Source organism: Ovis canadensis, chromosome 24 (assembly GCF_042477335.2).
Source record: "Ovis canadensis isolate MfBH-ARS-UI-01 breed Bighorn chromosome 24, ARS-UI_OviCan_v2, whole genome shotgun sequence".
Classification (NCBI taxonomy): Eukaryota; Metazoa; Chordata; class Mammalia; order Artiodactyla; family Bovidae; genus Ovis; species Ovis canadensis.
The window spans coordinates 17,778,016-17,793,165 of NC_091268.1; the positions used below are offsets into that span (position 1 = coordinate 17,778,016).

A 15,150-nucleotide genomic window follows, 5' to 3' on the forward strand; every position below is an offset into this window, starting at 1 on the left:
CGAGCTGAGGGTAGGGGGCAGAGACGGTATGCAGCAGGAGGAAGGGCTGGAAACATTAGCTGAAAAGGACATCAAGGGCGGGTGTCTGAGTGCCATTGTCATCTGCTCCCATGAATGGCCTCCAGGAGGGTTCTCTGATGCATAGCCAGTCACAACGCCTCCTAAGTGCCCCCATCCCTGCTTCAGTGTCTTTCACTTTTGTGAGTGAATGTGGGCTGAAACTCTACCCAAGACTGGGGGACACTTTAGGGTATCTGACAGCAGGAGGTAGCCACAGCAACAGCGAAGGGTATTTGGGGATAATGACAGTGACCTGGTTTCCTAAAAATGCAGCAACTTCTAAGGAGAAAGTAAGTTAATTTAGTATCTACCCCCAAAGAGCCAGGTGGAGTGACTATTGAGCTCAGTCTCAGTAGACTGTCCCCTTCCTACCGGTAGTGTAAGCTGTCTTTAGCACCCAGGTAGAGACAATGTTCTGGAAGGTGGGATGTGGGTGCCTGGGAAACATCCAGTCAGCTTTACATTTCTGGGAGCTTTTCTGGCCCTGGCGTTCATGGGTTGCCTGGCTGAAGCTGCCAGACTTGACAATCGTGGTAAGAAATGCTTGGAGCTGCTGCCTAGGGAGAAGCCTCCTTGTCCTCCTGGAGCTTGCCCAGGGCAGGAAAGCGCCATATGTGCCAACTGTGATGGGCAGACTTCTAAGCCAGCATCACAGCTGAGATCCAGGAGCCAGGTTTGGGGTTGGCAGTCTCTCTACCTGCCCTGTTTGCAAGATCAGAGGTTAGGGGCTTCCCTGGTGTTCCCGTGGTTAAGAATCCACCTTGCAGTCCCCTGCAGGGGACACAGGTTCAATCCCTGGTCCAGGAAGATCCACAAGCCTCAGGGTTAAGCCCCAGTCCCACACCTACTTAGCCTGCTCTTTGAAGCCCGAGTACTGAGCCCATATGTAGCCCCCACTGAAGCCCACAAGCCCTAGAGCCCATGCTCCATAAGAAGAGAAGCCACCGCAAAGGGAAACCCACACACCACAACTAGGGAGTCACCCCCACTCTCCACAACTAGAGAAAGCCCCTGCACAGCAAGAAGACCCAGCACAGCCAATACCAAGGTGTTTTTTAAAAACCAGATGTTAGTCTGTTCACTCCTTGGAAAGAAGCAAAGGTTCCATCATAAGAGCTGCTGCGTAGTTTCCGTTGCTGCAAGGCTGGGGCATCAAGGAGTGGGTGGTGAGTAAATTGTGATGTAGCCACACAACAGAATGCGCCACAGTTACAAAACAGCAAGGCACTGCTTGAGAACGGAAGAACTCTTGGCACATAACCGTCTGTCCAAATCTGCACCAAGACTTGACCAAACTCTAGCACGGCTTCCAGCAGCATAAGGCTATGATGACTGCAGTCCCCCTTTAAAATGCCTGCCCGAGATAGCTCCACGCTGTAGAATTTACTATGTGTTCTAGCCAACACCTGATGATGGGCCCCTCACCTCACTTTCTTAGAGCATTTACTAAAGGCTTATAATGTGAACGTATGTCTCTTTCAACCCAGAAGCATCCCGATTCACAGCCCTGAGAGTCATACTTTTGAAATGTACTCATCAGAAAGAACAGGGCCTCTGTCTCCCTTCCTGTGGGAGGGAGGACTCCGGACTCCCACATCTGCCAGCTGGCAGGCACCCCCCTCCCCCAACTGCATCTTCACTGACCGGCTCTTTGTGATTTTTCACTTTTCTGACTCTACTGACCTCTCTGCCACACCCCAGTTCTCCCTTTGAAACGCCCAGTCACCTCTGCACATAGGATGGAGCTCAGCTCTTTGCCCTGCTGTCTGTAGATACCGCATAAAACCTGTTTTCACCACTTACTAATGTCTGGTTGTGTTTATCTTTGACAGGCTGCATGCTTTGCTTTCTCTATTTCTATGTTTATCATACTGAACATCTGTAAGATATATGTCACCTACGTAGAGGGAGCAAGTTAGCAGCATACACTCTTATTTTTGGAACAAAACTCCCATCGGACGTGGAGGGGCGGAGATCCGTGGCCCGGGAGGCTGAACTGAGCGCTGGGCGGGAAATCGCGCTCACGAGTCCCCGGAGCCGGCGCTTTCGAGCAGAGGGCCCTCGCGCGGCCAGTCCCATTCTCCCCACGGGGAACTTGAGGGCTCCCGGGCGTCCGCCCCTCGGTCCTTATCGCCCCAGTTGCCCACGTGCCCCTGGTCCACAGGCGGGCTCCACGAGAGACCCAGGAAAACCGGAAGTTGAAATGGGCAGCGGGACGGGAAACGCGGGCACACCAGCCAAGGTCAGGTAGCAACTGGATCACCCTCCAGCCCCGGCGGGGCTGCCCTCGGGGGCGCGGACTGGATTGCGCTCTGCGGGCGGGACGGTAGAGTCGTTGCCTGGGCGACGCGCCCCCCCGTCGGTATTCTGCTGGCAGCGCAGCTGGGTTGCGCCGACTTGTGCGCGTTCTGGGCCTCGCTTGGCTCCGAATGCGTCCTCCAGCTGCCACCTCGCAGCCCCGGGCGTGGAGTCGCGGGTTCCCTGTACACCTCCGGGGGTCAGCGGACCGCCGGCCGCGTGAATACTCACGACCTGATCTCCAGCTGCCCTGAAAGTTCTTAGTTATTTTTCTTCTTAAAAACTTTTTTTTTTTAAAATTTATGGCTCCACCTACCTAACACTTATCAGTTCAATTCAGTCGCTCAGTCGTGTCCGGCTCTTTGCGGCCCCATGGACTGCAGCACGCCCGACTTCCCTGTCCTTCACCAACTCCCGGAGCTTGCTCAAACTCGTGTCCATCGAGTCGGTGATGCCATCCAACCATCTCATCCTCTGACGTCCCCTTATCTTCCTGCCTTCAGTCTTCCCCAGCATCAGGGTCTTTTCCAATGAGTCAGCTCTTCGCATCTGATGGCCAAAGTATTACAGTTTCAGCTTCAACATTAGTCCTTCCAATGAATATTCTGAACTGATTTTCTTTAGGATGGACTGGTTTGATCTCCTTGCAGTTCAAGGGACTCTCAAGAGTCTTCTCCAACACCCCAGTTCAAAAGTATCAATTCTTTGGCGCTCAAAATTCTTTGTAGTTCAGCTCTCACATCCATACATGACTGCTGGAAAAACCATAGCTTTGACTAGATAGACCTTTGTTGGCAAAGTAATGTCTCTGCTTTTTAATATGCTGTCTAGGTTGGTTATAGCTTTTCTTCCAAGGAGCAAGTTGGTTACAGCTTTTCTTTCAAGGAGCAAGCGTCTTCTTTTTCAGTGGTTAGCATTTGATCTGATATTACTCGATTATTCCTGTTTTTCTTGGCTTCTCTCATATTCCTTTATTTGCCTTATCCTCTTTCTTTCCTAAGGCTAAATAAGTCTCTGCAGTACCCTGTCTCCAGCCTGGTTTAACCATCTTAATTAGTACATGTTTGTTTTTGCTTTTCTTACGTCAAATGATTTTTTTCCCCTAGTTTTTATTATCCTGGCTGCTTCTGTAAGGTCCTCTTTAAGACCTGAATCAGCTCACAGGCCAGTCTGGGGGTAATTCACAGAGTTATTGGGTTGACCAAAAATCCATTTTGCCCAACCCAATATTTACTAAAGATAGCATTTTCTTACTCAAGCTCATTTTAGTCACAGGATACCAGAGTTGGCATTTGTTGAGCATTTCCCGTCCCTGAAGTTCCAAAAAGCCCCTTCATCCATGACAATTATTTTATAAACAGGCTCCTGAGGTAAGTACACCCCTAACCTGGTGGCCTGTGAAACGAGACAGCAGATGTTTTCTGTTGGAATTGTATACAGTTCTTAAACTGCTTTTTGGTTTTAGTCATCAACATCCAAACCTCAGGATATTTCACATAAAATTTGAATTCTTTTTTGACTTCTCTTGAAAAATCCTCAAATTTTTGGCTATATCGAACCCCCAAACACCCGTTTTAAACAAAATGTGGTTTCTTGAGAACTTCGAAGTCCCTCTCACTCCAGTCTTATACCCCAAGCACTGATCGTTTATTGTGAAGTGAAAGTCGCTCAGTCGTGTCCGACTCTTTGTGACCCCATGGACTATACAGTCCATGGAATTCTCCAGGCCAGAATACTGGAGTGGGTAGCCTTTCCCTTCTCCAGGGGATCTTCAGTACTACCTGGTTACTGAAGGCATTTGTTTTTGACCGCTTTATTTATTGACTCACTCTGCCCTGGCGCCTTTCTGAAGTCTTTCAGGAACTGCAGTTCTCACACAGCAAATATTGATAATCCTTCCTCCTAGACCTGCTCAGGCCTAGAGCAAGCCCTGGAATGGTTTCCTCTCATTTCCAAGGAGTTGATGTCTGTCATATAGTAGGTACTCAATAAATATTTTCTGAACAGTTAAATAAATGCTGACACCTCATTTGGTCTAGTTTAGGTGATCCCATAGTGGCATCCAAACCTCTGGGCTTTCTCAGTATCCCTGAAGTAGCCCCTTTTGTCTGATAGAGAAAGGTTTGCCCAGGAATCAAGACACACACACTCTCTCTGCCCTTGGTATACTCCTGGGTCTGCCATGTGTGAGATGGTCCACCTCAGGGTGAATTCCTTTACTCTGGACACCGGCTTGATGAAGAAACACTCCCAGACTTCACAGGTCATCTTTTCCAGGGCCCCTTGTGCCTTTTCTCTCAGTTTATAACCCTCTCTGGCTTGAAAACAGTATTGACTCTTGATACAACTTTGTTCACCTCTCTTTACCTTGAGGATTAAAACACCTGAAAATACTGACCAGAATCAAACTCCAGGGGTAATTTTTCTTTCATGATTTTTCATTTTTTCATTTTTCAATTTTTCATTTCTGAGGGCATAGTAGAATCCCTCAGAATTCTAGGACTCCGAAAACAAGTTGAACTCCACAAGCAGAATTGCAAACCCAATTTCCTGCAAACCCAAAAAATGCTGCAAGGGCCAAGTGGGGAACCAAAGGTGGTAAACTGAGAGCAGATCCCTAATGGGAGAAATATGGGTCCAGGGTTGCTCTGGTTGTTCTCCTTTCTCAAGACAGTCAATCTTATGGGGACTCTCCTAAGTTTTAAGTTTTGGTATCTAAGTATTGTTTTGTTTTGTTTTGTTTTTTTAAATTAAACCCTTGTTGAGCGCACACAGCAAGCACACCAAGGGGATGGTACAGGGGCCAGTGGTGTCTGTTTTCCTGGGTGACGTGGATGCATCTCGGAGGACTCTGATGGGCAGAAGGCAGGGGGCCTGGGAACGTTTCCAGGAGGAATCTTCCTGGTATCCGACTACAGGGCTGACCTTCACCCCTTTCCTGATACCCGGTCTCCTGTGCCCTGTTAAGGAGGAATGGGTGTCTTGCCCCAGGAAGTGAAGCATAGTCTCTGCTCTCCCACTTTGGGAAACTTAGTTCTCAGGATCCGAGGGAAAGATGGAGGTGGAGAGGCGGACTATGAAGCCACCAGGGTTGTCTGAGGGTTTGGGACCCCATGCTGGGTCAGGGATGGCTGGGTCAGGCCCCTATGTCACTTCTATCCCTAGCCTTGAGAGGGAGCTGGGGGTGGGGGGGAAGATGTCTGGGAAAAAAAAATGAGATTAATCCCACATCTTTCCAAGGTGTGAGGCATGTGGGGTAGGGGTGGGTAGAGCATTGTTCCCAGGTCTCTCTGCTTCCTAGGATTGCTCTTAGGCAGCGAGACCTCCATGCCAGCCTTAAGGTCCTCTGAGATGCATCCTCGTCACCCAGGAAAACAGACACCACTGGCCCCTGTACCATCCCCTTGGTGTGCTTGCTGTGTGCGCTCAACAAGGGTTTAATTTAAAAAAACAAAACAAAACAATACTTAGATACCAAAACTTAAAACTTAGGAGAGTCCCCATAAGATTGACTGTCTTGAGAAAGGAGAACAACCAGAGCAACCCTGGACCCATATTTCTCCCATTAGGGATCTGCTCTCAGTTTACCACCTTTGGTTCCCCACTTGGCCCTTGCAGCATTTTTTGGGTTTGCATGAAATTGGGTTTGCAATTCTGCTTGTGGAGTTCAACTTGTTTTCGGAGTCCTAGAATTCTGAGGGATTCTACTATTCCCTCAGAGGACCTGCTGACCACTGTGGGAGCCTTAAATGAAATCCAAGGATGTCTCCATGGAGACACCGATAAGACCTTCAGAAACTGTATACTGAAAAGGAGCACCGTGTCCCTCCACTGGGCAGTGTCCGTCCTGTAAGGACAGCTGCACATTTGAAACGTTTTCAAATATGAAAATCCTTCGACAAAATCTATGTTCTCTCTTTGGCGCCCCTGCTTGGCTGGTTTCACGAGTACAGGCCGGATAAAGCGGTTGTGAGCCAGCAAGGAGGATCTGGGGAGTCGTCTCCTGGCCGGCCGAGAGCAGGTGCAGCCGGCCTCGGGACCCCAGACCCGGAACCCTCCAGGCTGGGAACCCTGTAGGGCTGCAGCTGCGTGGGGAACGGGATCTGGGAGGGACTTCCTGTCGTTCCTAATCCCAGTCTCCACCAGGCTCCTTGCGCCGGGTGCAGGCTGCGGAGACTCCCTTCCCCGGGGGCGGGGCTCCGCCGTCCGTAGGGCCCCCTCCGCCTTCACGTCGGTGAGAGCGGGGCTGGGAGGGCGCCTGGATCCCGAGAGCCGCGCGGGTGGCCGGCTGGCAGGAGGGGCCGGGGTCAAAGGTGGAAGGCTACGGGCTGGCGGGGAGAGGAGGAGGCCTGGACCGGGTTCGGAGAGAGGAAGGACACCATTCGTGCGGGACCGTGAGCAGGATGGACGCCCGGCCCGGGCGGGTGGTTGCAGCCGCAGGGAGGGCTGCTGAGAGCGGGCGGCTCAATTTCGGGATCCCAGGTGGGACCGAGTCAGGTCGAGGGCAGGGGTGGGTGTGTGTGTGTGTGTCCGGGGCCGGGAGACTCCGGGGCCTCGATTCCTCCGCCGAGCTGGCTGCGGCGGGCGGGGCCCCACTCAGCACCTGTTTGGTAGCATCTCTGCAGATCTTTACGCTCTTGGTGACGGGAGATACAGATTCCAAATTCCCCCAGCTTTCCCTAACCCAGCTGCTCTGAGATTCGGAGTTGTTGCTTCAGCGATAAAGGGGATCACAGAAAACAGCATTCAGTCAGAGCGAGGAACCAAAAACAGCTTAGAGAGGCCGTTGGAGGGTGTCCGGGAGGCTTTACGTCCGACTGGGGCCAAGGATGGGTCTGGTCCCGCGTGGGGATTTCGGGGCTTTCAGGGGATGTGCAGGAGACGCTGGCTGATTTCCTTCTGCTCCTCCAGGCTCCTGGCCAGAAGCTGGAGGGGGCTTGGCCAACACGAGCACAAAACGACTCAACGGTGCTTTCTGGCTCTGATTTAAAAAAATGTCTGCAGACGACAGAGGCATCCGGGCTACCCAGAACAAGGAGAGAGCCCGAGAGGTATGAATGGGGTGTTGGGAAGGGAAGGCATGCACTGGAAGGATTGGAGTGGGAGGGGATTTTTCAGGGCAGGGCATTTGAAAGAGTTAGACTCTCTGAGGGAGCAAGGCTGGTAGATGGGTTCGGGGGTGTTGAAGAGAAGGCATGATGGAAAATACCTTCCACCAGGGAATTGACTTCTATGGGACTGTTTTCCTTTGCCTGGTGAATTCATAGTCAGCAGACCAAAAGCTACATAAGATGGTAAGGGGGTTGCATGGGGAGTCCTACAGGTGGGGTTTGCTCTGGGCAAATGGGCACATGGCAAGCCTCACCCCTCTGCCTGGGTCCCCAGCTCCTCTCACTCTGGGCCTGAGCACTTAGTCCTTCCTGTGTGTGTGTAATTAACCTGAGGGAGGACCAGGGTCACCAGCTGTGGGGGAACCTGAGTCAGCTGCAGCTGAGTGTGCGACCTTGCGCAGACCCCTGGCCTCTGGGAACCAGGCGTCGTCTGTAAAATGCGGATCATCTGCCTGCCGTGCCCACCTGTCTCGCCAGGTGGTGGGGAGGCTGGGAGAAGATAATAGGCAGGGGAGTCGTCTGTGTGCAGCTTGTCAGCCCCTAGGAGCTCATTACTGCAGCTTATAAACCAGCACCACCCATAGCAACTAGATCCTGGGTCAGAGAAACCTGGAACTCCTCAACTAGGATTCCAGTGGCTGCAAGTGCAAAGACAAATCAAGTGTGTGTTTTCTGTGTTCATATCGTAGAAGCACAAAGAATTTTTACCGCTGCTCAGTTTCCCCTCCATCATGCCTGTGTAACACCCAATGGGCCTCACAGGTCCGTAGCATTCTCTGCTACGGATTGGATTCTGTCAGCTCCCACAGGAGAGTGATAATAATAGTTACCAGCACCGCTCTTTGTTCATCCAGAACTTTCTGGAGAGGGTAGCTCTCGCGTGTCTCCAGTGCGGAGGTAGAGCAGCTAGGTCTCAGAGGCCACCAGGCCCATGTGGCTCTCAGGCACTTTGACTCCTGGCTTAAGGTGTTTCTCGTCCAGACCCTAACCTGTACCCAGGTGGGTGGGAGGTGGAGGGATAGACTTGAGTTCCCAGCAGGAGGCTGGCTGGTGCTCAGTGCTGTGGGTGAGATGAGGCCTCACAGGACCTCCCAGTGCAAGGGAAGTGACTTTCTCCAATGCTGTGCTCTGCTTTGGGCTGAAAGGCTAGTGACCAGAGGTTACGGATTTCAGCCCCGGCAGCCTGACTCCAAAGCCTGCCCCTCAGCCTCCCAGAGGGCTGGGCCCTGAGGCTGCTGTGAAGGGGGCAGGGAGGGCCCTGGAAGTCCCACCGTGGGAGGCAGTGCTCAAGGGGATGAGCCTGGGAGTTTTCTTTCCATCAGACCTAGGTGGATGCAGGAACTCAACACATTTAGAGGTACTCTTGGACTTTTTCCAAATCAGAAACTCCAGCTTCTTTGACCAATTGAGTAAGGCCTGAAATGGCCCAAGGCCAATGGCCACAGGCCTTCCTGTCACTTTCAAGAAGTGGTGGCCCTGGAGGTACCTTATGGGTCAGCTCCACTTGAGTTCCAGTCTTGGTCAAGTCACTCCCAGCTCTGTGACCTTGGGCTGTTGTCTGATCTCAGAGCCTGGGTGTGTTAGGTTCCTGTGTTTGCTGTAACAAAGGACCACAAAGTGGGTGGCTTAAAACAGCCAGAATTTATTTTCTCACACATTTGAAGGCCAGAACCCCAAAATCAAGGTGTTGGCAGGGCCCTCTCCCAAGGCTCTAGGGGAAGATCCTTCCTGCTTGTCAGCTTCTAGTGGCTCCAGGTATCCCTGGGCTTCTGACAGCATCGTTCCAATCTCTACTAACAACTTCACATGGCTTTGCCTCTGTTTCTATGCCCTCTATTTTGTTGTTTTGTTTTGACTTGTGGGGTCCTAGTTCCACGATCAGAGATGAAACCCTGGCCCTTGGCAGTGAAAGCTTGGAGTCCTAACCACTGGACCACTGGGAAATCCTTGGGTCCTCTCCTCATATACAGACACCAATCACTGGATTTAGGGCCCAACTGATTCCAGGATGATTTTGTTTCAAGATCCTTAACTCATTATATCTGTGCTGAGTTGCTTCAGTTGTGTCCGACTCTGCGACTCTATGGACCATAGACTCCATTACATCTGAAAGACCTTTAATCCAAATAAGGTTCCAAGTAGACATGAATTTTGGGGGAACACTATTCACCTGACCCAACTACACTGTTTCCTCATGTATTCAGTTCAGTTCAGTCGCTCAGTTGTGTCCGACTCTTTGACCCCATGAACTGCAGCACACCAGGCCTCCCTGTCCATCACCAACTCCTGGAGTCCACCCAAACCCATGTCCATTGAGTCAGTGATGCCATCCAGCCATCTCATCCTCTGTCATCCCCTTCTCCTCCTGCCCTCAATCTTCCCAGCATCAGGGTCTTTTCCAATGAGTCAGCTCTTCGCATGAGGTGGCCAAAGTATTGGAGTTTCAGCTTCAACATTAGTCCTTCCAATGAACACCCAGGACTGATCTCCTTTAGTATGGACTGGTTGGATCTCCTTGCAATCCAAGGGACTCTGAAGAGTCTTCTCCAACACCATAGTTCAAAAGCATCAATTCTGTGCTCAGCTTTCTTTGTAGTCTAACTCTCACATCCATACATGATCACTGGAAAAACCACAGCCTTGGCTAGATGGACCTTTGTTGGAAAGTAATGTTTCTGCTTTTTAATATGCTGTCTAGGTTGGTCATAACTTTCCTTCCACAGAGTAAGCGTCTTTTAATTTCATGGCTGCAATCACCATCTGCAGTGATTTTGGAGCCCCCCCCAAAATAAAGTCTGACACTCTTTCTACTCCCTCCCCATCTATTTCCCATGAAGTGATGGGACCAGATGCCATGATCTTAGTTTTCTGAATATTGAGCTTTAAGCCAACTTTTTCACTTTCATCAGGAGGCTCTTTAGTTCTTCACTTTCTGCCATAAGGGTGGTGTCATCTGCATATCTGAGGTTATTGATATTTCTCCCAGCAATCTTGATTCCAGCCTGTGCTTCCTCCAGTCCAGTGTTTCTCATAACGTAATCTGCATATAAGTTAAATAAGCAGGGTGACAGTATACAGCCTTGATATACTCCTTTTCCTATTTGGAACCAGTCTGTTGTTCCATGTTCAGTTCTAACTGTTGCTTCCTGACCTGCATACACATTTCTCAGGAGGCAGGTCAGGTGATCTGGTATTCCCATCTCTTTCAGAATTTTCTACAGTTTATTGTGATCCACACAGTCAAAGGCTTTGGCATAGTCAATAAAGCACAAATAGATGTTTTTCTGGAACACTCTTGCTTTTCTTTTTAGAGAATAACAATCCACACTGGTATGGGAGGTGTGAGGCTCACGTTGGGAAGAGGTGTCTGCCCCGTGGGCACCTGCAGGGCCATGCCCAGCTTCCCTTCCTTCCCCCACGGTCCTGCTTGCTGGTGGGCGTGAACCAGGGTGTGTGGGTCTCGGGGACAGAGAGGGGAGCAGGGCAGCCTTGCCCTTGGGTGTACGCTCCGCCACCCGCGGGCTCTGCCTCTGTATCTCCCATCGTCCGTCCCAGCGCTGATGCTGCTGTCATTCCTAGACTCCAGGTCATGGGCATTCTTGTCAAGAAATGCTCTCTGAGTCAGAGGGGCCAGTGCCTCTAGGAGAGGCCCGGGAGTCACCCCGCATCAAGGTGGAGCCAGAGGAGCCACACCCTGAAGGGGTGTCGCCGGAGACCAGAGCTCAAGGAGCACGGGGCTGGGTGCCCCTAAGCCAGGGCGCTAAGGAGAAAGTGTGTTTCCTGCCTGGAGGAGGTGAGAAAGGGACTGGGGAGAGGGGCCCTTTCCCTGCTCCCAGCCCAGGTAGGGAGACCCAGGTGTCTGCCCCACCTTCCCTTCAGAAGCTGCCCGACTCACCCTCAGAGCCCACTGACCCTCCTCTTGGGTCAGGTTGGGGGTGGAGTTGGAGGCAGCGGGAGGTCCCTGCTGGGCCTGGCATTCGTTCACTCCCGGGAGCAGGAGGGCCAAGCAGGGCGAGGTGGCCGCCTGAGGACCTCTCTCCCCTCTCAGCCCCCCCAGCCCCCCAGAGCCCTGTGCTCTCCCGCGAGGGGAGGACCAGAGACCGGCAGATGGCCACGGCGCTCCTCACTGCCTGGTCCCAGGTGAGTGTCCATGTCCAGGGCTGGAGGAGGAGCCAAAAGACGTGGAGGGACAGCGTCTGTGACAGAGCTGTGCTCCGGATCCGAGTGCTGGACCTGAGGGTGGGGGCCAGAGATCCTGAGCTTTGGAAGTGGTGCCGAGAGGGAGTCTTGCTTTTGTCCTGTGCTGTCCACAGTCGCATGGTTCTTGCCCCAAAAGTCTTCCTTAGGCAGCTGCCCTGCTTCACCAGCATACCCAGGGTGGGCCTCACCGCAGTCAGCAGGATGGGGGTCCAGGTCTGTCCTCGTCCTGGCACCACTGAGCGCCTCCACCACTTCCCGATGAGTCCCGGAGAGGGGGCCTTCTGTGTTGTTTCAGATGCCGGTGACCTTTGAGGACGTGGCTCTGTACCTCTCCCGGGAGGAATGGGGACGGCTGGACCACACCCAGCAGAGCTTCTACAGGGAGGTCCTGCAGAAAAGGAGCGGGCTGTCCTTGGGTAAGAGCTGGGAAATCAGAGCGGGGCCCGTCCACTGCCACCTGCTCCCCCATTTCCAGGGCTTGAATCCCCTCTTGCAGTTCATCCAGACCTCACTGTCCTATAGAACCTTCCTAGTGGTGGAAGTGTCCTTTCTGTGCTGATGTGGTAGCCACAAGCCAGATGTAGCTAGTGAGTCCTTGAAATGCAGCTGGAGCCACTGAGCTCTTTTATCTCATTTTAATCAGCTCAGATTTGAGCTGAAGCAGCCACACAGGGCCAGCGGCTGCCATGCTGGACAATGCCCACCTAGAGACTGTGCTCCAGTTCTTCCCTAGCTCCTTCCAGTAGCTCCCCTTCCTCTCCCCTCCAAGCCCAGCTTCAGAGGTGTCTGAGCAGAAAGCTTGGCTCCGGGCCAGGCTGCAGGCCCAGGGGATGGGGAACGGTGCCAGCTGGTCCCTCCAGGCCTTTGACTCTGAGCTGTCACATTCCTCTCCCAGGGCCATGTCCTCTTCTCAGAGGGGCCTTGGTTCCCTCGGTTTTTCTCATGGTGAGTAATTAAGTCCCAGGGCTTTGACTCCTCAAATTCAGGCTCTAGTTTTCATGACAGAATTTTATGAGGGTTTATGGGAAAATCAGAGCGTTCATTCATTCATTTGGTCAGTCTGTCTGCGTGTCTGTTACACACCTGCTAGTCTCGGTGGAGCCACAGACTGGGTGGTTCCACCTTCTGACTTTGGTGGTAGGCCTCAGGATCACAGCAGTGGCTCTGCTCATGCCTGTAATTATCTCAGGTTTGCTCACCACCCAATGTTGGGACTCTCTGGGGCCTCGGCCAGCAGGTCCAGGCAAGTCCTGGGAGATCAGAGGGAACCAGCCTCCAGTCGCAGCCCCATGGTGGGCCTCATGAATGCCCTAAACCACACATTGGTCCACGCGTCCCTTTGCTCCCGTGGGGCTTGGATCAGGTCATGAAGCCCAGGGCCCCCTCTGCTGTCTTCCTGGGTTGACCAGAATTCCCAGGCCCTCAAACCTGGGGGACTTGGCAAATGGGACGTGGTCCCTGACGTATGGGTGGTCTGTGTCCCCAGCCCTCTCAGCCCAGCCCTCCTGCTGGCCTCTCTCTGCCCACTGCCCCTGTCCCAGGAGCCCTCTTTATGGTCCTGGGAAGGTGCAGGTGCAGGAGAGGAAGATACGTCTGGATTCTGACTGAGGGGGCCACTGCTGGGGGCTTTGTGACACAGGGGTGGCCAGCCCTGAGAAGAGTGTCCGGACGATGCTGGAAAACTGTGCCCTGAGAGGCTGTGGCCATCTGGTTTTGCCCTGTGTTTGCAGAGCTGCACTCCCTCTTTTGCTCCATCACTTCTCTGGAGGCTGGGTGCTGGTATCTCCCACTGTGCAGCCCGAAGGGCCCTGACTGAGCGCAGCATCTCTTTCCAAGCAGGGTTTCCCTTCAACAGACCTTTCTGGGCCTCTCAAGTGCAGGGCAAGGGTGAGGCCCCAGGCTCCAGCAGGCAGTTGGGACGTGAGGAGGAGAAAAGAGGTGCGTGCAGAGGGGACAGGTGGGCGGGGTAGTGGGGTCTTGGCTGTCACTCGCTGATGCCCCAGGTCAGTGTGGGCTGTTTCCTGTGGGGTGCAGACACACAGCCCCTCCTGGGGCGGGGCCGCCCACCTCCCCTCCTGTGTGGAGGTGGCTCTTGCTTCCAGGGTGCCCCACAGGTGCTTGCCCTCATCTCCATCTCCAGAACTCCCCTGGGGCCCTCATGAAAGCCTCTCTCTTGCTGGAAACCCTGTTTATCCAGGAGTGGTAGAGGCAGACAAGGAGGAGCTGGCTGCATCCCTGGGAGCCCTTGGCGATGCAAAGGCCTTCAAAAGTCCTTCCTGCAGAGTGGGAAGAGCCCAGGGGGAGGCCCCGCGGTGCGGGCAGCGAGCAGCCAGCGGCCAGAACTCAGGGCCAGCCAAGGACGATGTGCAGCCCTGTCCCGTGGAGGAGGCACAGCCGGAATCAGCCCCGCCTGATACCGACCTCCCGAAAACCCAGGAGGGCCACTTCCCAGAGCAGCCCAGAGAAGGGGAGACGGCCGCCCCCGAGAGCAGCGAGGAGGGCCTGGCGCTGGACAGCGAGGTGGCCAAGAAGACCTACAAGTGCGAGCAGTGCGGCAAGGCCTTCAGCTGGCACTCACACCTGGTGACGCACCGGCGCACGCACACGGGCGAGAAGCCTTACGCCTGCACGGACTGCGGCAAGCGCTTCGGCCGCAGCTCGCACCTGATCCAGCACCAGATCATCCACACGGGCGAGAAGCCCTACACCTGCCCGTCCTGCTGGAAGAGCTTCAGCCACCACTCGACGCTGATCCAGCACCAGCGCATCCACACGGGCGAGAAGCCGTACGTGTGCGACCGCTGCGCCAAGCGCTTCACCCGCCGCTCGGACCTGGTCACCCACCAGGGCACCCACACGGGCGCCAAGCCGCACAAGTGCCCCATCTGTGGCAAGTGCTTCACGCAGAGCTCGGCCCTGGTCACCCACCAGCGCACCCACACCGGAGTCAAGCCCTACCCATGCCCCGAGTGCGGTAAGTGCTTCAGCCAGCGATCCAACCTCATTGCGCACAACCGCACGCACACCGGCGAGAAGCCCTACCACTGCCTCGACTGCGGCAAGAGCTTCAGCCACAGCTCGCACCTCACCGCGCACCAGCGCACCCACCGCGGCGTCCGGCCCTACTCCTGCCCGCTGTGCGGCAAGAGCTTTAGCCGGCGTTCCAACCTGCATCGGCACGAGAAGATCCACACGGCGGGGCCCAAGGCCCTGGCCATGCTGATGCTGGGGGCGGCCGGGGCTCTGGCAGCACCCCCACCTCCCCCTACCTAGGAGGCTGGGAGGGAGGGGCCGGGGCATCTGCTGTGGGGGTGTGACCTGGGAGACCCAGGAAGGGAGGCGGGGAGGTGCTGGCATGGGGGTGGCAACACGGGAGGAGCTCAGATGAGGACCAGGCATGCTCGCCGCAAATTAAAGGCCTTGGAATTCAAGCGACAGCCTATAGCTTTCTTTCATGGGGCCCTGGAAGCTGATGCTGGAC

At 54.0% G+C, this 15,150-nt stretch overlaps 1 protein-coding gene across 8 annotated transcripts in view; it reads left to right on the plus strand.

The window, feature by feature from the left end:
- ZNF213 (zinc finger protein 213) overlaps positions 1-15,150 on the plus strand; it is a 32,390-nt gene that overhangs the window by 4,711 nt on the left and 12,529 nt on the right. The window contains exons 1-8 of one of the 8 annotated variants that reach the window (XM_069570592.1): positions 6,465-6,592; positions 7,270-7,409; positions 7,578-7,652; positions 11,049-11,262; positions 11,518-11,609; positions 11,965-12,085; positions 13,509-13,607; positions 13,867-15,100. In XM_069570592.1, the coding sequence (XP_069426693.1) occupies positions 7,650-7,652; positions 11,049-11,262; positions 11,518-11,609; positions 11,965-12,085; positions 13,509-13,607; positions 13,867-14,942 (1,605 nt within the window). In that variant the 5' untranslated portion in view covers positions 6,465-6,592; positions 7,270-7,409; positions 7,578-7,649 and the 3' untranslated portion in view covers positions 14,943-15,100. Of the gene's footprint in view, positions 1-6,464; positions 6,841-7,269; positions 7,410-7,577; positions 7,653-11,048; positions 11,263-11,517; positions 11,610-11,964; positions 12,086-13,505; positions 13,608-13,866; positions 15,101-15,150 lie in introns of those variants that run through there. The other 7 variants (XM_069570591.1, XM_069570586.1, XM_069570587.1 and 4 more) reach the window with 7 other exon arrangements.